This window comes from Oryx dammah, unplaced genomic scaffold (genome assembly GCF_014754425.2).
Source record: "Oryx dammah isolate SB20612 unplaced genomic scaffold, SCBI_Odam_1.1 HiC_scaffold_25, whole genome shotgun sequence".
NCBI lineage: Eukaryota > Metazoa > Chordata > Mammalia > Artiodactyla > Bovidae > Oryx > Oryx dammah.
The window spans coordinates 82,039,060-82,063,485 of record NW_024070209.1 but is presented as its reverse complement, the minus strand read 5'-3'; the positions used below and the strand labels follow the sequence as shown (position 1 = coordinate 82,063,485).

The window sequence follows — 24,426 nt, the reverse complement described above, 5'->3', positions numbered from 1 at the left end:
CATTTCAGTAGTGCCCTGTTCTGTCAGATTTGATAAAGGTGTGAGAAGCATTTCATAAAATACACAGTTTAGATTGCTTTTCATGTGACCCTCATAGTTCAAGTTTCCCAGGATTTAGTATAAATTTCTCACCTTTTGAAGGGTTTCCCTGGTGACTCAGATCAATGCAGGAGACCCAAGTTCGATCCCTGGGTTGGGAAGCAAGGATCAAAGTTGCTTCTACAAAGCAACTTCTGGCCTCTCACAAATCCCTAATTTTTAGCAAAAATGATATACAAGAGAACGTGCTTCTGTGCAAATTTTTCCCACATAAATAGTTCTAAAGACCAGGAATATCCCACAGGATAGGCAGCCACAGCATGTGCAATGACAGATCAAATGAACATAATTGCTTTGATTAAAACTACTCCTCACCTCGTATGTTGCAAGCCGATCTAAGTAGGTTAATAATTTCAGTCTACAACGGCAAAGTTCCTTTTGTTCCAGCGTTAACCTGTTTTGAAAAACTATATTAGGCCACTTATATTTACCTGGAAGCACATTTTCTAAGATCTAAAATAGAATAAAAATGATCAATATTCTATTAAGCCCCATACTCTTGAGACAATGCACAAAAGCACAAGGCTACAATACTACTAAATGCATTTGACTTGAGTTACTGAAATAATGTAGAGCAATTATCACTAGTAAGGAACACACTCAGATCACTATTTTAAAGAAATTACCAAATTAACAGTAATATATCATTTACTTTGAAAAGTTCACTAATTTAAGTAGTTCTCGTCTCTTTTTGAGCTCCTTCTCCTTTTTCTTCTCGGCAGGTTCTTCTTCAGGTGGGGAAAGCTCCTCGTAGGAGATATTGTCAATGTCCATCTCACCAGGGAGTGTAAATCTGTGAAAAAAAAAAGAAAAGTCAAATTTCTTTGGAGTGTTTTCTGTGTATGTGTGTGTGTGTGTGTATTTCATATAGTGAAGAAGTACTTTTCCCTACTTTGATTTTATTAAGTTGGTTTCTGCAGAAACAGAAACAACCAACCGTTTAAAAGAAAGCTTTGGCTATATATTATAACCAAAGTGATTCTCTCATTTATATCCATGGGGTGGGCAAGAAGTCATCAGTAATCATCACATGTAGGAACTCTGACTACCAAGAAAATGAAAGCTGCTCAGGAAAACCTGGGAGGTTACAGCGATGCCATGTGAAACAGCCTATGAAGAAAATGTTGCCCAGAATTTATAATGTGAACCACTTCTATTTAAGGTCTTAAAATGGTAATGAAGGTTGGTTTCATTTAAATTACTTATCAAACACACCATCATGTTTATATACCATGTATATAATGTTCCAAATGTCTGATGAACAGCAGCCCCTGTCAAATAACTTTATTATTAACTGACATTTGTATGGTGCTTAAAAGTTTATGAGGAGGTTTCACAAGATAAATAATTTAATCAAGATAATGCTCTGAGGAAGGATACAATGATACAGATGAAGAAAGTGAATGAAACTCAGGCTTGCCTACGGTGGTTCATTTGACCAGTAAGCACGCCCAGGTATGCATCACCTTAAATCTACAGCTTAGACACTGCCAGCATTCAATAAATGTTTGTAGAATTTGCTCTTTTCTTAGCATCAAGCTATCATATGTAAACATATTTCACTCAGAAGAAAGAAAACTGTGACCTCAGATTAAAAAAAAGCATTAGTCAAATCAACTGCTCCATTGCAGAGTAACCTAAATAAAGAAAATTGACCCTTTCCAATGTCTCAGTTTAAAAAGTTTTCACAAAGTCACCTTCACTTTTGAATCCAAATCTTTCTGTAACCAACCTGCCATCATCTGCTCCTTTTCCTATGGCTAAAAGAGCCTCCAGGTCTGTGCCTTTTAATCCGTATTGAAGCAGTTCCTTGGCGGCATCCACATTTTCAGGAACTCTTTCCAAACACTCATGAAGAACCCAGGATCGTTTCTTTATTTTACTCTGGATACAGAGAAAATAAAAAACAGAGGCATTAAAGAACCCATGACATCTGATAGCACCTGAGAACTGCCTTCCAGAATCACAGCTAGCTACCTAAGAGCTTGGCCACAGGCAGCTGCTGGAGCACATCACCATTAAAAACCTTTTTTTTCCTAATGGTGATTATGACTGAATATAGGGAATATGATTCCACCTGCTTTCCTTCCTCTAATGAAACACAAAACTTGACTTTTTTTGGGAAACATAGATCTTCCCCAAATTTTTAGTTGTTCTTTAGTTTGCATTTGGGCTGTATGAAAGAATAGAAAATAAAAAAGACAAGATTTATCCTACTATGACAAACATGCTTAACCTTCAAAAAAAACTAATGTTTCGTTTCATGTATCAAGGTTCTGTATTTACTTGGCCATGAGCTGTACCCCAAAGCACAGACGATGATTCAATCATGAAGAATCATTCCATGCTGTTCTCTGGGAAGACCAAGGGCCATTCTTCCCTCCAACAGCTTTCTCTGACTCCATTTGAAATCCCTGACTTGCTCTCTTCCTAGAGTCTTTGTGGATACAAATTTAGAGTAAAATCTGGCTCATACCCTATATGTTCCTTTACACATTCCCTCATATCAATTCTTTCCTCTGGAGTCTCTGAATTCACATCTCCCTCTCCATGTCTGTGGCCCCTATGCCAGTCCATGTCATCAACACTTAACACCTTGGCAAGGTTTCCCACTTGAGCCCAAATCAATATATCTAATCATAGGCCCCAGTGTCCACTATCATGGAATATCACACCCAACAGACTGGTTTACTTACAGAGCCCATTTATTCATCCAAGAAATATTTACTGAGTACCGTCTGTGTGCCATGAAAATATAGCGATGAATAAGACAGATTAGTCACCGGATTTCTGAGTTAAGCTCATTTTCCTTTAATTTGCTCATACCACTTGTCCCATTAACAACACCTTCATCTCTTCAAACTCTACTTTGAATCCTTTCCAATCCCTGCCCCAAACATCTTCCTATATAAAGACTTCCATAGCAGAGTCTAAAATGATTGCTATCTTCACTGGGTTCCCATAGCATTTGTCTGCAATCACTTATATGGTCAAAGTACGTTAGGCATGAAGCTTGTCTTCTCAGTAAGTTTAAAAGCTCCCTAAAAGCAAGGCCATATTTATGCCACTCCAGTACCCCTTCACCATCTCTGGCATAGAGCTTCTAACTCTTCACTTCTTATCTATTATGCTGAATTAAGCATTTCCCCCAATATAAAAAAAAAGTACATGATTTGTCTCTCCAACATCTGTCAACTCCATCAGAGACCAAAACTGCCTTTTATTGTGTTACAGGAAAGGCCATTAAGTGAATATACATGAACTCATGAGCTCACTATCCTAAGTCACAAAAGAAGGAAGAAAGATAAAATAGGTTAGGTGTTCTGATATTTTAAAGAAAACACAAGCAACTTTGTCTGCTCCCTTTATTTCAATATCCTTCATGCTCTCTTATCTCTAATATCATATCTGTATTAACAGTTTATCTTTCTGTTTGGTTTAAAGCATCAATGTATTACATACAATTTTTTCAGATTGTTGGTTTTTTTATTACTCATATACATAAATTTAGGGAAAACAATTACCATGAAAATTTCCCAACATTTCTTATAATATTTCTAAATGTAAACATATTTTCCTTTCTAAATGAGAAGTCACAATCTGCTAAAAATAGGAATGCGTTCAACTACTTCTTATAAAGGGACCAAGGATTCAAATTAACAAGCTGCACAGTAACTGTAACTGTGGTAATGTGGTAGTAAGGAGGATACAGTTGTAGAATTTAAGCAAAAAGGGGGTACTGACAAGACTGATATGTCAGTTATCTATTTTTTGCCTCTCAGCTTCAAAAGCATTCTTCAAAGCTAGCTGAGAGAAGAGAAACAGCATTTCCCATTTGGGGCCGACATGATACTGCGCTTTGTCAACAGAGGGCGCTGCAGGGGCGGGCCCTGCAGAAGAAGACCCTCTGGTCTCCAGTGCAGATGTGTGCTGGTTCTCCTACCTCCTGTGTCTGGGTAGCCAACAGTGATGCTTTCTGCCCGCTTCCTCCTTCAGAGAACAACTTCCCACTTAGCGTCGACTGCACTCCCATGGACAGACTCCTCCCCAGTGACCCTGAATGGGAAGCTTCCTATACTAGGCTTGCCTGCACTCCAGTGGGAATCTCTTTCTGTTCAGTCCTAGCCATGGTTCCTTATCTTCCAGCCTTCTTGCTAGTGGGGGCGTTTCCTACTTACCAGTCTCTAGCTGACCATCACCTCCCCTCTGAGTTTTCTACCTCCTTGGAAACATTCCCTTCAGCCCCAGGTTATTCCTTAGAATTCTCTTTTCCCTCATACACTTAATCTCTCATTACTAGAAAATAATCCTCTGTATTAAAACTGTCTCCCTTCAAATTCCTGTGTGGTTCCTGACTCTTGACAGGACCTGACTCATGGCAGTGAACTGAGGTGACTGAGGTAGATGAAGAGAAAGGGTTAGGCCAAGACCAGGTATTTGGCTAGTTTATCAGGGAATATTTGCACACAGGTCTTTGGTACCAACAATCCAGTTGCAGAGCCAACAGAACCTGAAAACAAGATAATTTTTCCAGGTTGAATAAAATGCTTCACAAAGAAAAGTCATCAGTGAAAAGTACTCCAATATGAAGCCCTACAGCCATGAGATAGTCCTTTAAGTATAAACCTTACCTTCTCCAGGGGATCTTCCCAACCCAGAGATTGAACCCAGTTCTCCCACACTGCAGGCAGATTCTTTACCATCTAAGCCACCAGGGGAAAAACTATGACTCTTACTACATGTTATCAAACTATGTAAACATACCAAGTAATTCTGAATTGAAGCAATGTTGACCGCTGACTTCCTCCACTGCCTCTGGTACACCAGGTCAGTGTCCAGGCCGTAGGTCTGAGCCAGGGACAAGGCTTCCTCATACTCTTCACTTTCGATCTTTGGACGAGGAAATGGAACAGGAATATGATGTTACTGAGCTGTCGCAGTGTCACTATGATGGCAGAATGAATGGTGATAGTGGAGGTCATGCACTCTTAACCACCCCCATGTGCCCTGTGGCACCAGAAGCTCACAAACAGGATGAGGGGCAGAGAGATCAAGCATCTATTTAAGCACTTTACCAGAAAAATGAGAAACAGAGGTAAAGTGCCCATGCTTACAGAGTAAAACAGCAAAGCCAGCACAAACAGGGCGACAGCCAGAGTCCTTTGCCAGGACTCATGTCCTGCGCTGCAGCACAGACACGTGGAGTACTCAGTGCTGATCGACTCTGCTTCCCAGGCAAACCCCCGACTAGGTATCCAGCCTGCAAGTTCTTCCCTCCCCAGCTGCAGTCTGAACAGACAGCTGTCCTCAGCACAGGGGAGGTGGGAGCCGAAGGCCACACGAAGCGGAGTGAAAACCTGGGCAGAACCACCAAGGAGACAATGATCCAGGTGAGCTCACCTTCCATCCACCACTCTTGTGTGACCTCTCAGGCACAGAGCAGTCACAAAGAGCAGTGGCATTTTCAGAAGCTCTATCATACTGACGTTTACAACATATTGATATAACAATCCCTCTTTCAATTTATTCCTTTATTAAAAAAATAGTGTTTTTTTTCAACAGAATCATAACTGAATCTGTGACCATGCACAGTAACAGGACACCCTCACCTTCCTCTGGTAGAGCTCCTCCGGGGTCGTGGACCGCAGGCTCACCAGACGGTAGTTTTTAGTAATGGTTCGCGGGCGTTTCCGGGGCGGTGCGAACCGTTCCATCTCGGTCACTAAGTACAGGCCCTGTTTTATATAGCCAAAGTAGCGAGTCTTGGCGGAGATTTCCTGATCAGAATCCGAATCCTCTTCTTCCTCATCTTCTCCCACCCTCGTCTCCAAACGAGATCGTTTGGGGGCAAGTTTAATCTCGCACTGAATTGAAAAAGGAGATATTAAATTAACAGTGAGGAACTAAAGACAAGATTTTAGAACTAATAGAAAAATCGTTTTAATTCTACTCTGGTTTGATGCATTACATCAGCGGTGTGATTAAGACTAAGCATGGAATTCAAAGGAACCCAAAAACAAACTCTATATACATCAACAACTCCAGAAATATACACACAAGTCACTGGTTCCAAATCTCTAAAACTAAAGCTTGCTTTAATAATAGGTTATTAATATGGTCTAGTACAATATATGCTTGGTAATTATTTTAGGGAAATAAAGGAGAATGTTAATTTATTTCCTTTTGATATTTTTGTACCTGCTGTGAAAAGATGATGTGTTTCAATCCATTTAACAAATGAACATGAAGGTATTTATTTGCTCTACCAAGAATAGCTACCCATCTGCCCAACTTTTAAACAATGTCTGATGCTGCACAAAGTTCTGAGTCTGAAGGCTGCCTGCTAAAGATAACTTTCATTCCAAACTTAACAGAGTTGACTTGGATTTTAAAACATGATTTTCTTAAAAGAACATCTTGAGAATCAGTACCAAACTTACGGGTGAAAAAAAAAAATTGTCAAATTGCATTGAAGTGAAAACTATTGAAGGTCATTATCTTGGAAATAAAATAAGAATTTTAAATGACCAAAACATAACTTTAAAATACTACACTCATCTCAAATTTTTTTGACATAATAAGTATTTTTTAACAGAAGAACCAAAAGTTTTCAGTTGTCATATTTCACAGAAATAGGCTACAGACTGTATTTCTTTGGTAGTAATATTATTTATGTTTTTAAATAACTAATCTGGGGGGGGGGCGGAGTCTATCACATCCATTAGGGAAAAGTGCTTTATAGAAAACAAAATGACTAAAAATGTTTTTCTTTCTTATACAAATGCAATTTTTTAAACTGACTAAACAGCAGATTTTTTTTTATACTGCACTCAAGCTTTGATTCCAATAACACACTTTTAGTTTTAAAAGGTAAGATTAAATAATGGGATAATCAAAATTAAAAATCAGACATTTAAATTTCTGGTGTACTACGCAGTAGTAGTGAGTAGGGTCAGTCACTCAGTCGCGTCTGACTCTTTGCAATCCCACAGACTGCAGCCCGCCAGGCTTCTCTGTCCATGAGATTCTCCAGGCAAGCATACTGGAGTGGGTTGCCATGCCCTTCTCCAGGGGATCTTCCCAACTACTCTCGAACACACTTGTTGCTTTAAAAAGGAAAGAATTACCTCCAAACTTAAAAATCCCCCATCATGGGTAGCAGTGACTTGAGGCGACGGTTCAAACCATTCACATGATTTTCCCAGTAAATTTTTCAAAGTTTTCACTGATGAAACAGTCAAAGCACCAGAGCAACGAGCCAAAATCACTGCGCTGTCCACCCACCAATTTACATCTATCAGTGGGTAAAAAGACTCCTTATCTAATGGGGGGAAAAGTAAATGAACAGAAATGCATCAATCAATGTGGGTTACATACAACACACTTAGTCCAATAATCAATTTTAAAAACCTATTTGAGCTCTAAAGGTATGACAAATAATAAGAGTAAAATGTAAGTCGTCAATCAGATTTTGACTCAAATTTAAGACTGCTGTTTAGTCTCTTAGTCGTGTCCAACCCTTTTGTGACCACCATGAACTGTAGCCCACCAGGCTCCTCTGTCCATGGGATTTTCTAGGCAAGAATACTGGTGTGGTTACCATTTCCTCCTGCAGGGGAATCTTCCCAAGCCAGGAATCAAACCCACGTCTCCTGCACTGCAGGAGATTCTTTACCACTGAGCAACCTGGGAAGTTCAAGTATAAGATACAAAGTGGTAATTTATTTAACAAAAATCTGAATGCCAACGATTTGCAAAGTCCAAAGTTCTATATTAAGGTCTTTCCGCTCAAAAAATGAAAAACATTCACAGACATATCACCATTTTCAACATGCAAAAGATAAACTGATAAATGGCAGGTTTTAGGAAGGACGTCAACCTTCCTCTGGAGCAGGTCTTAAGATCTTCATGTGGGAGGTGCCCTCTCTACACCTGGAGGAAAGGTGCAACCTTATCTCCAAAGGCAGAGGGAAGGCAGGAAAAAACAGACAGACAAGCTGCTAAGTCTCTCCCACTTGACTATCCTGAGCTCAGACCCTGTGTCCTGTCAAGGTTTTCCACACCTTTCCACTCTTCATCCAACCTAGTGTAACACTGATCAGGTTTAACTTCCTCAGGTCTTCATTTCCTTGGGAAGGCGCCCATGTCCCTAAAACATAGTAAGTAAAAGTGCATGCTTTTTTTCCTTATTAATCAGTTCTTTGTTAGTTCAATTTACTGGGTCGTAGTTGATTTCAGAATCTAGTAGGGTAGAAGGAAAAAATTTTTCTCCCCTACCTTTGTAACTGGAGCTTCCCAGGTGGCACTAGTGGTAAAGAATCTGCCTACCAATGCAGGAAACATAAGAGATGTGGGTTCGATCCCTGGGTTGGGAAGATCCCCTGAAGAAGTACACAACAACCCACTCCAGTATTCATGCCTGGAAAATTCCACAGGCAAAGGAGCCTGGTGGGGCCCGCAAAGAGTCGGACACGACTGAGCGACTGAGCACACACATCCGCAGCTATTCAGAAAGAGGAAAACACATTCAAGACCAGTAAAGAAATGGGTGGGGTGGGGGAAGATAAAAATGAACTGCAGTTCACCAAACTGAGGCATTCAAAAGGAAATAGCATGATATTTATTCTAATTTTATTGCCCTTTTCATTCCTTACTTGTTCCACTGACAATCTGATGAGGCTGAATGGTAATACATAAAACAGTAAACCATAAACTTTAAAATATATGTAAACATTTGAGCAAAATAGGTTAGTGGAATTCCCTGGTTTCCCAGTGGTTAGAACCCAGTCCCTTCACTGCCCTGACCTGGGTTTGATCTCTGGTTGGGGAACAAAGATCCCAGAAGTGGTGAAGCACAGCCAAGAAAAAACTAAAATAGGAAATTAACTCTATTAGAATAATCCATTATTTTAATTAAAAAACAAAGACTATAATAACTCAACATCTTCCTATTTAAGCCTAAAGCAATCTATATAAATAAGGAATTCCAAGAAAACAGAAAAATCAATGTTCCTCAGCTTATAGCTTAACGTAAAGGGGGACGAAAAAGAGCACATCATTTAAATATGTTGTCAATTTTCTGCTTTGACAAATTATTTTCTCAAAAATGTTTTTCTAAATGAGTATTTTGGATGATTATTTAACAAAAGTGAATATACGAACATGACAGATGATATAAATGAATCAACACTTTTAAGCTATTTAAATGTAATTAGAAGCATAATTTAATAAAGATTTTGAAGCCTGGTAACTATGATTCATTTTATAGGAGACACTTAAAAATTCAGAAGTATTGAACTAGGGGAGTTTCACCAGAAAAAAAGAAAGAACTGATTAGTCAAAGTCTTAACTTTTAAATTGCTATTTTTAGTTTTCATCTACCAATTAAATAATCAATACTGCTTCTAATTAACTGTAAATAATGCAGGCTTTATTTATTTATAAAAGTAATACATGCTCATTACTAAAAAATAATAATCATTTAGACATGGGAAATATATGAAAAAAAAAAATCCCTCCAATCTCTCATTACTTACTACCTACCACATGCTCAGCCCGGCCCCAGTGATAACTGCTCAGTTTCCCCTTTGAAAAATCCCTTTCTGCGATCTCCTGCACACTTATTTACAAAGGACCACACGTATGACCTGTGAACCTGCTGTCTCCATGCTGGCTTGAGGTAGGAGAGCCATGCTGCCTGACACAGCTCTGACTTGGCCTTGGGAAAACATGAAATATTAACACCTGGGCAGCAGAAAGTTGGATCTGTTGTCTTGTCCCCATTCTACAAAATCTTAGTGTTCATTCCAAAGTGAAGCAGAATTATCTAGAGACTTTTATATGCAGGGTGGCAGAATATGCCACCCCAAAATATGCCACTCTGGTGTAAGGATTATTTGGGGCTGGAGGCAGGGAAGAAGAAGCAGATACAAGAAAAGCTTTCTGTCCTCTATTTGCCTAAAAGTAGGACAAAAATTTTGGTTTTCCTGATGGTTCAGTGGTAAAGAATCCGCCTGCCAATGCAGGAGACGTGGGTTCAGTTCCTGGGTCTGGAAGATCCACTGGAGGAGGAAATGGCACCCCACTCCAGTACTCTTGCCTGGAAAATCCCAGGGACAGAGGAGTCTGGCCGGCTACAGTCCATAGGGTGACAGTTGGACACGACTTCACAACTAAACACCAACAACAAAGGACATAAATGTACAAAGTTGTTCTCTTCACTCTCTGCCAGGAGGAACAAGAGTTCATGACTGGAGACAAATTTCAGCTCTTATGAGGCCAGAGACAGCACCAAAGGAATCTACATCACAAACTAGTGCTTATATCCCATTACTTTCCCCACATATTTGCCACTGCTAGAAACTCCAGTCTACAGCCACACCACCCTGAACACTCCCTATTTTGTCTGATCTTGGAAGCTAAACAGGGTCAGGCCTGGTTAGTACATTGGAAGCAATGATGTTGAAGTTGAAACTCCAATACTTTGGCCACCTGGTGTGAAGAACTGACTCATCTGAAAAGACCCTGATGCTGGGAAAAATTGAAGGCGGGAGAAGGGGACGACAGAGGATGAGATGGCTGGATGACATCACCGACTTAATGGACATGAGTTTGAACAAGCTTCAGGAGTTAGTGATGGACCGGGAAGTACTGTAGTCCATGGGGTCACAAAGAGTCGGACACGACTGAGCAACTGAACTAAACTGAGAAATCCCAACTACTTTTCCTTTGTCGTCACACTTCTCTAGAAACTGCTTCTTTGATGCTATATAAGCCCAATTTCTAATCAACCCTCTGAGTTACTCCATGTACCAACTCAAAGTACACATTAACAAACTTCTGCTTATTTCTCTTATTAATCTATCTTTTGTCAACCCCATTTTATAAGGCCCCAGCCAGAGAACCTATAATAGTAGAAAGAAAAAAAGTTTTCCTTCCCCTACATATTCTTTATCATACGCACCTTTACTAAAGGTGAAGAGTCTCTTGAGGTTTTACTTATTACACATCATACAACTCACCTTTGATTTTTTTTCTCTTCTCAGTAGAGAGTCTCCAATCAGGATTAAGGTCATCGTAGCCTGGCTGAATTTGAAACACAGGCACATAAATTCTTTGTTCAACAAGGTAAGAAAATTATAAGAACATCATCAAGAACTTTGGCCTGTTTTAACAGCAAACAGAAATGACGCTTTCCTTTGATCTTAGTGACACCTAGTTGAAATATCTTTCCAAGGTCTTGAAGAGCAATTGTTCGTACACTGCAGAGGTGCACATGCAAGTACTGTGACTCAATTTAATGAAGATAATAGCATCAGAACAATGACAGCAGGAACATAATTCATACAAATGAAAGGAGACTCCACTAACAGTTCTGTGCGTGCGTGCAGACACACATGCACACGCATACTGGGAGGAGAACAGCTATGCTGTTGTGAGTAAAACAGTGCCCTGGATGGAAATGCTACCCTGCTCATAACCTGAGCAACCCTTCAGGCCTCAGCTCCCACAGCTCCAAGGCTGGACCCCATAACTTTCGTGTTAACCCCACTTCCAACTTTCTATGACTGAATATCTACTAAATTTAAAATATATATATATATAACCAGGCAATCCTCAAATTCAATACATGCATTGTCTAATCTCATGGCAACACAACGCCATACCCACTTTTGTGAATGTCAGGACACATCACTATCTCTCAAACATAACAAAACAACTGAGATTAGCCACTGTCTGACATTTCCCAGGCCCGCTGTTAATTCCATAACCTCCAGAATCACAACAATATGGGGGGAGGGGGCGGACAACAAAATACCAGCTGGGGGTTATCTGAAATCTTAAGCCTAAAAAAAGTGAGGCTCTACTATGTCAGTATGTGCCTTTTCATCTAAGGCAAGAGAATAAGCATGTATGCACTGTTATCAAATTATCGGTGGCTAATATGTTACAGTATTGAAACTGGCATTTTTTTCCACAGCCTGAGAGTACTTTCTGCTCTCCACTACTGTGACAAGTCACTATGAGTGGTCCCTGAGAACAGAAGATACAATTCTTTTTCAGAAAAAAATAAAAAGTTGTCATATAAGGCTATTTATATACTAGGGAAAGAAACGGATTGTCCTAGCTTACTTAATTTAAAAAAAAAAAAAGATTAAGTTTCAAAGAATTAAAATAAGGTATGTGCCACAGAAAATAACTAAATTAAGATCATTATCTGACCGTTTATAAGGCACCTTAGAAGCTTTCAATGCCTCTGAGTCGGCAGCTGCACCTCCACGACAGCACAGATGCCCGCCAGCATCTGTTTATGTGACTCCATGGGAGCCTCCCACTTACATTCTAGAGGACACAAGGGCAGTGTGGAGCAACACTTCCAAACTTTAAGCCCCACAAATAACAATAACTATGATTCAGCTTTGGGTAAACTAAAAGATGTACAGATTACAGAGAAATTTCACAAGAACTTTTGTGAGAAGTCATCTCATTGGCAGAAATATTTTCAGAAGAACCTTTCAATTCTGTCAGAATTCAGAGATGAGCCAGAGGACCATGAACAAGTAGTATAAGAGTCGACAGAGCCAAGCTCCACATTCTGGGACCAGGCTGTTCCACGGAGATTGTTTAAACAACAGGTGTCTCCTCTTGTGAAACCCATGCTAAAAACAAGGTGAAGAGCTCTCCCCCTGCCTCCAGGTCTCTGTCTGTGGTCCTCGCACTCCCAGCATCGGTCAGGGCCCACCTGTCACACCAGCTAAATGCTGAATGAGGGAATGAACTCATCAATCTTTTGGATCGCTGAGTTCTAACTAGGATGGCTAAGCTATAGAAAAACTAAGTTGGCATAGTACAAATATACCCACGCCTCCTCAAAAGTGTGGTCTCTCCTGATATTTAGCCAATGAACACTGCGTGCTTACACTGTGAAAGAAAAAAAGAAAAAAATCAGACATTACAGGCCCCATACTCAAGGATATAACTAAGAAATGGGTATAAAAAACTATAACCCAAGGTCAAATTTGGTAACTGGCCCAAAAAAGACCTACAGATAAGAGTGCTAGGGGTCCTCAAAGGATGAAGAGATGATTTTGGATATAGGCTTCAGGAAGATGAGGGCTTCCCAGGTGGTGCAAGGGTAAAGAATCCACCTGCCACTGTGGTACAGGCAAGACACGGGTTCAGTCCCTGGGTTGGGAAGATCCCCTGGAGAAGTGAATGGCAACCCACTGCAGTATTCTTACCTGTAAAATTCCATGGACAAAGGAGCCTGGTGGACTACAGTCCATGGGGGGAAGGGTGGGTGGCAGGAGTTTGCAAAGAGTCAGACACAGATAAGGGAGTTGAAGAGGAACAAAGAAAGCCTGATGGTGCTGTATACACTGCTAGCTGGGTAAGACTTGGCTGTGGAACATGGACGGAGGACGACATTCCAGTCAGAGAATACAACACGCAAAGGACACAGGTAGGGAAATACGAGCCTTATTCAGAAAAAAGAAAAAAAGGTACAAGACAACAGGGCATCTTATTCTAATTCTACGCATTCTTTCTGCTTGGGTGGTTTGCGGGGAAAAGAGGATTAATGAGATCATTTTTTCATTGAGCTGATATGAACATAACATAGAATCAACCACTTTTAAACGAATAAATTAGTGCTATTTAGTACATTCACAGTGTTCTGCCACCTCCATCTGGTTCCAAAACCTTTTTATCACTTCAAAATAAAACCGCTTAGTCATTGCACCTTTACTTCGCTCCTCCCTTCTCCCCAGCCATCAGCAAGGTACCCTCTGATTCTGAGGATTCACCTATTCTGGATATTTTATATAAATGGGTTCAAACAGTAGGTAACTTTGTTTGTCCGGCTTCTTTTGATTATAATAATGTTCCCAAGACTGACCTAAGATGTCACATTCATTTCTTTTATATGGTTGCATAATATTCTATCACAAGTATATACCATGATCTGTTTGTTCATCCTTGTATTAATGAAGATTTGGCTTGTTTCCAGCTTGTGGCTGCTGTGAACATGTATGCAAATGTACTGTGTCTGAGTACCTGTTTTAAATTCTTTGGAGTATATATCTAACTGTATCTTTATCTTAGGAGTACATAGCAATTCAGTTTACATGTCTGAACTAAGCATTCAACTTTATAATATGTGGGAGTTTGACAGAATTATCTGTACAGTATATTTAAGAAAGAAGAGCAAACAAAATCCCAAACTTAACTCTGCCTCAGGCAGAGGTGACCTGCCAGACCATTATCCTGATGGCTTGTCCCTCACCACTTTCTAAGCTGACATTCCCACTGCTTCCCTCGTACTAGTAAAACTGGCCCAAACTTACCACCCTAGAACCCCAAGGACTTTACTGTGAGAACCATGGTCTGGCTCTGCTTTACAGCATCTGACACAAACTCTGGAGGCTGTTGCTTTGAGGATAGGATCACCAAGCTCCCAAGACTTCTACAAAAGTACAGAGTTGGCATTCACTCCCAGTACTGTGTTGATACATTCTGAGAAATAACCTCCATATCACTCTTCCCTGTATGACATGCTACCATATGTCTGAAAACAGCCTAGGAGGATGCCCCAAGAATACAGTTATAGATTTTGTACAGAAAGGCTATTATGGCTAATGCATTAGGCTTAAATCTATCTTCTCAGATTTAAGGATTTTATTGTTGACTTCTTTTTAATGGCTTGAAGCTAAACATAACAAAGACCCTGTCACCAATAGCATGAAAGTAACCTTTAAATGCTTATTCATTCCACGAACATTTATCAGTATTTAACACGCCAAGCCCTCTGTTAGATCTCAGGAAAGAAACCTGTGTTCAGTGTCTCTTCTCAAAGAACTGACAGTCTAGTGAAGCTGTGAAAACAGCTGTGGATAAGATCCCGATTAATCACAAGAACTATCATCCTCCCCCTGAGTCATCCCCTTCACAAAATTACTCTAGCACCTACTACGTGTCAAAGAGAAAATAAAATCAAATGGAAATGGTAAGTCTTGTGTCTACTACATCTAAGGAAGCACAAATAAGCAAGTAATAAAACTTCTTCAGAGAAAAATTAAGGCCAAAAATGAGACGTAAATATATAAACATAACATATGGGAAATGCTGGAAATGAAAATCACTCTGGCAATTTTACTATATATTCCAAACATGAACAAAACTTAATACAGATTTCTAGCCAGATGGATTTTCGTATTGACAATGAAAGCCAAAGTATTTAATCAACTGAAAACTGGATAGAAGTAAATCAGAATAGACCCTTCCAAACCATCTTTAATCATTAGATTTTACAGAGAAAACACTCATTCAAACAAAGCATAGTATTATAAAAACTAATAGGGTACTGTATTGCTTGAAGAAAGGCCCAGACAAGCTAAATTCACAATTTGGTAAAAGACTTTAAGTCCATATCAGGCAACAGAAACATTAATTTTTTTCTCAGGCCAACATTCAAGGTAAAGCTGTAAGCTGACTATATACTACATGGGATTCCCAGGTGGTGCCAGAGGTAAAGAACCTGCCTGCCAATGCAAGAGACATAGGAGACTCAATCCCTGAGTCAGGAAGATCCCCTGAAGGAGGGCATGGTAACCCCCTCTAGTATTCTTATCTGGAGAATCTCCCATGGACGGAGGAGCCTAGCGGGCTACAGTCCATGGAGTCTCAAAGAGTGAGAACCAAACATGACTGAAGCAACTTAGCACGCACATACTCTCTCTATGGAAAATTCTGAAAGAGATGGGAATACCAGAGCACCTGACCTGCCTCCTGAGAAACCTATATGCAGGTCAGGAAGCAACAGTTAGAACTGGACATGGAACAACAGACTGGTTCCAAATAGGAAAAGGAGTACGTCAAGGCTGTATATTGTCACCCTGCTTATTTAACTTCTATGCAGAGTACATCATGAGAAACAATGGACTGGAAGAAGCACAAGCTGGAATCAAGATTGCCGGGAGAAATATCCAAAACCTCAGATGACACCACCCTTATGGCAGAAAGTGAAGAAGAACTAAAAAGCCTTTTGATGAAAGTGAAAGAGGAGAGTGAAAAAGTTGGCTTAAAGCTCAACATTCAGAAAATTAAGATCATGGCATCCGGTACCATCACTTCATGGGAAATAGATAGGGAAACAGTGGAAACAGTGTCAGACTTTATTTTTTGGGCTCCAAAATCACTGCAGATGGTGACTGCAGCCATGAAATTAAAAGATGCTTAATCCTTGGAAGGCAAGTTATGACCAACCTGGATAGCATATTTAAAAGCAGAGATATTATTACTTTGCCAACAAGGGTCCATCTAGTCAAGGCTATGGTTTTTCCAGCAGTCATGGATGTGAGAGTTGGACTGTGAAGAAGGCTGAGCACCGAAGAATTGATGCTTTTGAACTGTGGTGCTGGAGAAGACTCTTGAGAGTCCCATGGACTGCAGGGAGATCCAACCAGTCCATTCTAAAGGAGATCAGTCCTGGGTGTTCTTTGGAAGGAATGATGCTAAGGCTGAAACTCCAGTACTTTGGCCACCTGATGCGAAGAGTTGACTCATTGGAAAAGACTCTGATGCTGGGAGGGACTGGGGGCAGGAAGAGAAGGGGATGACGGAGGATGAGATGGCTGGATGGCATCACCGACTCGATGGACGTGAGTTTGAGTGAACTCCAGGAGTTGGTGATGGACAGGGAAGCCTGGCGTGCTGTAGTTCATGGGGTCGCAAAGAGTCAGACACGACTGAGTGACTGAACTGAACTGAACTGAACTGATGTGGACCATTTTTAAAGTCTTCATTGAACTTGTTACAATACTGCTTCTATTTTATGTTTTGGTTTCTTGGCTATGAGGCATGTGGGATCTTAGCTCCCCAACCAGAGAATTGAATCCACACCCCCTGTATTAGAAGGTGAAGTCTTAAGTCCCTATATACTATATACACTATTTAGTGTATAAGGTCTTATATACTATAGTATACATTGGCCACCTGATACAAAGAAATGACTCATTGGGAAAAGACCCTGATGCTGGGTAAGATTGAAGGCAGGAGGAGAAGGGGACGACAGAGGATGAGATGGTTGGATGGCATCACTGACTCATCAGACATGAGTTTGAGCAAGCTCCAGGAGTTGGTGATGGACAGGGAAGCCTGGCGTGCTGCAGTCCATGGGGTCACAAAGAGTCGGGCGTGACTGAGTGCCTGAACTAATACATATATAAGTGTATATATAGTACATATTTAAGTATATAGTACTTATAAGTATATAGTACTTATAAGTATATATACTTTAGTATACTAGAGGTAAACAGTATACTATAGTCTTATACTTTAGTATAAGTCCCCATACCCTATATACACTAAGTCTCCATACATTATATGCACCATTTTAAACTAATTGGCTGTCCATTTGTTTCCCAGAGAAGCCACAAAGAAATCCAAAGCTTGCGCTAACCTGGCCCAAGGTCACTAGACTATTGCTGGACAAATGAAAAAAGAGCAGCTTTTGGAAGTGTTTTTCAGTTGTTTAAGGGTTTTTCAATATTTTCAGCCAGGGATGAATATACAAAATGACACCACATATTTGGTAAGTGACAGTATGAAAAAGTCAGAGAGTGAAAGTATTAGTCGCTCAGTCATGGCCAACTCTTTGCGACTCCATCGACTGTAGACTGCCAGGGTCTTCGGTCGATAGAATTCCCCAGGCAAGAATACTGGAATGGGTAGCCATTCCTTTCTCCAAGGGATCTTCCCAACCCAGGGACTGAACCTGGGTCTCCTACATTGCAGGCAGATTCTTTACTGTCTGAGCCACCAGAGAAGTTACACTGTGCCTCTTGCTTATTAGTATTTTCACATTCCCAGTTATCTCTACATAATGAAGCACACAACTCCAGGTGCCATTCATATAAACCACATGAGTTGTCTCTCCTTGTTTCCCATTAACATCTTAGCTAGTACCCAACTTCCCCACTTAAAGTCAGGATTTCTACATGTAAATGTTGTAAGAAGAGTCTCTGGGGGATGGCAGGGGGGCAGGCATGACCTATGAAGTCAGAGGACCTGAGTCAAAATGGAACATTGATTCTAACATTTAGCAATCTAAATTAACTTTCTTCAGCACTATTCCCATCTCTTAAAATGAGCTAAAAGCATGTTCTGATTAATAAGATTGTGAAGTAAACAAAAGCAATAAAATTGCTGTTGACAGCCAAGCTTTACTATATAAACACCATTTACTCCCAATAATCCCCACCCCCAACACCACCAACAGAAGCAAAATATTAACACATTATTTTCTTAATTTGTTAATAATTTCCCTTGCAAGACTATGAATGTGTTAAGGGCAAAGGACTGTGATTTATTACATTTTCTACTCTAAGACTCAGTACAGATTCAAATACTTGAACTTTATTATTTTATGATAATATTATAAGCAACAACTACTCTATATAGCACTGTTACATTCAAGTTTTACTACATTTACTGACTGCACTATTTGACATTTTTTTACTTAAGTATACTTTATGTACAGTATTACATTAAGTTACAGGTGTACAACACTGATGCAAAAATTTTATGGGTTAGACTCCATTTATAAATATTGGCTATATTTCCTGTGCTATACAATATATTCTTGCAGCTTATTTTATACATAAAAAGTTTGTACCCCTTAATCCCCTACCCATATCTTACTGCTCCCCTCTTCCCTCTCTCTACTGGTAACCACTAGCTTGTTCTCTGTTATCTGACTAGTACACTAGATTTTGTGACTCTCTCCAGACATTCAAGTCCAAATCTAAAATGTCCAATACCCAATGTGATTAATCCCCCGAATACAGGTGAAAGACTCAAACACGGTATGATTGTTCAAACTCCTTTTGTTGAACAGTTAACACCCTCACCTCATGTCACCACATCAGAAGTACAGTAGATATCCATCATAAAGTTAAGGGTTTATCAGCGAGAGGCTTTCTCAATTACTTATTCTAGTATCTGGTACACACTAACTATTAACAGCTCTAGAGTTCAACATATCTGAGAGGGCTGAAGAAATCTGTATTAAGTGCACTGAGAAAAAGAATTTGTCTCTCTTCTTTTAAAGATCAAATAAATAAAGCCTGATAAAAAGCTTAACCAATAGGGTTTTCCCCACCTTTTTAAAAATATATTTATTTTCTCACATGGTCACGGAAAGAGCATAGACATCAGAGCCAAAGGGCCATGAAACCAAACCTCAGGTCTACTGCCTACTTGCTGAAAAACCCTAAGGCAAAGCAAGCGCTCAGTAAATAGAGGTTATTATTTAATATATATAATTAGAGTTAATTTTATAAAACCTACAAGACTATTATATACCTGCACCTCAATCCTACTGAGTTCTGTAAACCTGATACATTTATTTCAGAATGCTCTGTAAAAATGCTGAAGCCTCCTAGAAACTTGTTTATTGATGGAATGAAGTTTCAGAAAGTAAAACAAAAAAAGGGTTAGACAAAAATAGGGAGCAGGAGAGGAGGGTTCAGGGAGCAGGTGTAAACAGCATAATGACCAGACGAGAAAAGATGATAGGTAAATGGAGGAGCCGGTACAGTATTCCAACCATAACCTCAGAATGGATAAGGTTAAATGGCCTCCCTGTTCTCAGCTTTGCACAAGAATTTACTGTGAAGCTAGCACTGGCAGGGGTCTCAGAGGGCAGATTCAGTTCTGTTCAGCTAGAGTCTTTCCAGGTGCTGAGCAGCAGCAGTCAAGGGAGGCGCTGGCAGCCCCCAGCCTGAGAGGGGCAGCACTCTGGAATGAGGATGTGCTGAGCAGCAGTGAGAATGGCACCAAAAGTAGGATCAGCTCCAAGGACATCACTAAACCATGGACCCCTCAGCAAAGGACCCCACTACTTGAAAATGTCCCCGGTGATGGCAACTAGGGTCCATGGTTTTCAGTTTTGTGAGTCCTAAATCCTCTTTCTTCCAGTTTACTTAGGCATTCAAAGGAGGTAATTTATACCAAGCAAATAAAAAGAAACTGATACATAAGACCCCCAAATGTGCAAATTATAATAAAAGGTACAACTAGCTAGAAGCTGTATCATCGTACCATCTTGTCTACAGGCTGTATGAGGAGCACTGAATCAGAGCTATAGGGGTGAGGTGGAAACTCGGAGGTACGACACAAACACCGGGCTTCAGCAATTCCTGACGAACTGCCTTCTAAACTCTCAGAGTATTTCTGTTCAAAAGACTCAGTCCCTACGACAACACCATAGGCAAATTCCTGGCCTGAACTCACCCCTCCCGTGGATCCCTATGGCCATTTCTGAAGTCCCTTCGTTTCTTTTCACATTACTTTTCTGATGACCTATTCCAAACCACTGAGATATTTAAATTTACTCACTCCTGAGTTAAGATTCTTAAACAATTTTTGTGTTTTTAAGAGAATCATTATTAAAAGTTAATGAATAACATTCATGAGCTGAAGTATAATAAATTATAATGAAATTGATTGGCAAATAAGGATTAAAATGTCTAGCCAGTTAAAAATTCAAATGTGTGCCAATAAAGACAACAGATGCAATTGATCTATGCAAGCAAAAAAAGCATCCAGAATTTTTTTAAAAAAAGAGCATACTAATGAATTTTTTTTAAAATAGTACTTATTCAATATGTATGACATTCCAGGATACTCAAAAGATGAAATATGAAGTGTGCTTCAGAACTCGATCAATGCTTCTATTATAAACGACTTTAATAATCAGTGTTCACCTTTAAAGAAGAAGTTTGCCCAAATGTAAAATTTCCCACATAAAATAGAACATCAGGGTCTGTTCCAATAATGAAAGGTAAATACTTCATCACTGTACACTGACAACCATGAAAAATGCATGGTACCTTCTGGATCAATTATCTGATGAGCCCAGCTGAACATATTAAACAAAGTTTTAGGAGCTGATCCACTTCACTTCTAGAGGGAAGATACAAGTCAACTTAGCTCTCATTTCACAAGAGACAGAAAGAATGTCCCTGTATTTGGTTACTGAGGTTGAAAACTGAGGAAGATCTCTTCTATTTAGAGCAAATTTAGATCCAGTGAGTGAGAGTGGCTGAGATGTGGAGATCAAATTAAATTCAACACAAGGAGGAATTAGGGAGGGAAAAAAATCTTCCTAAAATTGTTTCTAAGAGAAAAAAACAGCAAAAACAAAGTCTGTGAAAGAGTATGAAAATGTAGAGACCCTTTCTCTTTTCCTCTAGGCTGAGAAACACAAAATGCTGTTTCCTAATTAAGAATTCTTTCAATGGCGCATTCTGATGAAATAAAATTCAAAAGAATGCTAATAGAAAGACCTTGATCTGTTCATATCTTTCAGGGAATATATTTCTATCCAGAATCACAAAACTATCACCAAAGCTGATGGCCGGATATTCCTCCAGGAAAGGGGCATGCAGATACGAGGGAAGGAGAATCAACACTCACAGGGCTGACATACAAAATGATCCTCAGAGGATTAAACCATTTATAACATAAGCTGCATGCACTCGAAAGCAATTTTCTTAAATCTTCATTCTATCACAACACATGGCATTAGACAAGCAGACCTCACCTGCCCATGCTGATTTTATTTTATCTTTTTTCCACTTAAATAATTTACTGCTTAAAAACACAGGCTAGAAAATCTTAATACAGCTAGAAATAAAGGAACTGGCCCAGGGTTTTTAAGGATGTTTTCACAGGCATCTATTTTTTGTTTGGGCCATGTAGCTTGCAGGAGTTCCCAGATGAGGAAATGAACCCTGGCCACACCAGTGAAAAGCCTGGAATCCTAACCAGTGGGCTACCAGGGAACACTCACAGGTGTCTGCTTTTTCCTAACCTTTTCTGGTGGGGGTTAGGATGAAGAGGCTCGGCCATGCTGATTTTAGATTACAATAGATGTTGATTCTATCTGTTCTTAACCAACTCAATTGTTTACCTCTCAAACTCTATCATTTCCAGACACTAAAAAGCTGAACAGTTCTATTTTTCTCTGTATCTTCTCTAACTGCCTTAGAAGTAAAGAGAACACCCTTCAACCTGAAGGAAGCCCAGGATTACTGGAACTACAAGATCTGGAAAGAAGGGGAACTCTTTTGAAGAAAATGACCTTTTGAGTCTTTGATATTAGCTCACTTTTGCTGAAAAATTAACATCTCCATTCTGTATTTGGGGAACGAGGAGGCAGGGGACATGCAGAGTTCAGTGGACAGAGGACACTCAGGATACAGTGTCCCGTTCTGCAGATCAGTATCAGCAAGGAGTGCTGCTCTGTTCCTGATTTGTCCTGCTACTGTGATAATATTTTAAACAAAGGACAGCTTAGGAATGATCAGAATAAATAATAGCTGTGAGCCACATTTTAAATAAACGTAAAATATCACAAAAATGAAATCTGTATTGTCAGCACTCACCCTCACAAAAGAATCATTCTAGGAATAATCACAATCGAGAGACACACCTGCTCGTGTTGCATCCACTCCCCCTGCTGCTTCAGAGACGGGATGGCCCAGATGCTTAGCTTTCCTGAGAAATGAATGGCTGCAAGGAGAGTCCCATCTGGAGAGAGGCTCATCTTGAAGATCCCATCCTAGACAACAATTATATTACAGTAATGTCAGAGCAAGGGACTTGTAGCCAATAGAAATAACTTCCAGAAATTAATATCGTCCTTCAGGGTTGCCGTGTCGTAAGCAGTCTCGCATAATTAAGGACTAGGACAGCTTCATAACATTATTTTTTTTTTTATGCTTCATAACATTATAAAGGTGCTCCAGAAAACAAAAAACAAGACTCCTGCCCAAAGGTTTTTTATAGTGTTATGATTTACATATAATATAAAATCCAAATAAGTGAGCATTATAAAAACATTCCTTTATATCACACATAAATTACCATGAGTTCTCAGTATCTTATGGGCTGATGTTGTTGACAAAATTATGCATTTCTTGAATTTCGTAATTTTTACAAGATTCTATATGAACACAATGCCTGGAACATTCTACACCATGGACAAACCACAAATTCATGCTGTGAATGAGAAGCAGAGGAAGAGATGGAGGGGAAAAGGGTTCAAAGGGAATAAAAGACCGACTAGAGGAAAATGCATGCCTTAATTTAAGAAACACATTAGATGGGTAAGATTTTTTCATATCTGCTGGCAAATTATTCGATTTAAGGAATCTAAGTGTTACCACAAAACAGAGACACTTTGTAATATACTGACCTTACATGGCCAAACCTGGGCTACACAGAGGAAGACTAGCCTTCCCAGTTCTACTTGTCCACATAATCTTAGTCCTTTCCCACAAGGACACCAGGTTTGCTCAGTTACCACAAGAGAAACCATCCCCAGCATAGATGTTACCTACTGAACAACTACAACAGAACTGGAAGAACTGAAGAAATACTAACTGAAGACCTATTTCCCATTCAACCATTTATTAAGAACAGGCTCTAAGGCAGTCTCCCCACAAAAAATAAAACAGACCAGGAAATAGCAGTCCACAACCGTATTTCTCCTGCACATTTAGAAAAGCTGGCAACACAGGGCCCAAAGGGCATAATCGGCTGGAACTAAGTAGTAGTTACCCTCTTGGAAGGGTCATGAGCTTTCCAGCTAGCCAAAACCCCCATTATTTTCTATTATGGCCCCAAGATTAAGGCTGAAAGCTGCAGAACTGAAAAGTAACAATGACTATACCAAAAAAAAACCAGAATTTACAACAGACTTGATTCACCATTATTATCTACCTGGCCTCTGCAGACAGAGTTTAAATGCTCGGGTCTAAAACAACTAGGCACACTGGCCATCAAAACCAAGGAGAGGAATTTCTGGAAGTGAGGGACACTGCTGGATGAGTGAACAGACAAGATTAGCATACTCTAATCTCCTCACTGAGGACTAAAATCACTTTAATGGGATATAACAGATCTATTCCAGATCGCATAATGAAATATAAGAGATTAAAATACAAATGCTTGAGAAGGAGAAGCAAGGCAAGCAAAAGCCCATCCAGCAAAAATCTGCATATACCACATCTCCTCCTCTGTGATGGAGATGGAACAGTGAGTAGAAGATGAAAGTGAAAGTGAAGTTGCTCAGTCGTGTCCAACACTTTGCGGCCCCATGGGACTCTCCAGGCAAGAATACTGGAATGGGTTGCCATTTCCTTGTCTAGGGAATTCCTCCTGATCCAGGGATCAAACCCGGGTCTCTAAAACTGGAGGCAGACTCTTTACCGTCTGAGCCACCAGGGAAGCCCCAACAAGTAGAAGATGAAGGATCTGGCA

The 24,426-nt window shown here is 39.9% G+C and overlaps 1 protein-coding gene across 1 annotated transcript in view; it reads right to left on the bottom strand.

The window, feature by feature from the left end:
• NBAS (NBAS subunit of NRZ tethering complex) overlaps positions 1–24,426 on the bottom strand; it is a 331,331-nt gene that overhangs the window by 236,544 nt on the left and 70,361 nt on the right. The window contains exons 12-19 of the mRNA XM_040225023.1: positions 22,595–22,723; positions 11,121–11,184; positions 7,227–7,420; positions 5,709–5,963; positions 4,864–4,989; positions 1,832–1,983; positions 752–892; positions 415–493 (exon numbers count right to left, since the gene is read on the bottom strand). Of these exons, the coding sequence (XP_040080957.1) occupies positions 415–493; positions 752–892; positions 1,832–1,983; positions 4,864–4,989; positions 5,709–5,963; positions 7,227–7,420; positions 11,121–11,184; positions 22,595–22,723 (1,140 nt within the window). The remainder of the gene's footprint in view (positions 1–414; positions 494–751; positions 893–1,831; positions 1,984–4,863; positions 4,990–5,708; positions 5,964–7,226; positions 7,421–11,120; positions 11,185–22,594; positions 22,724–24,426) is intronic.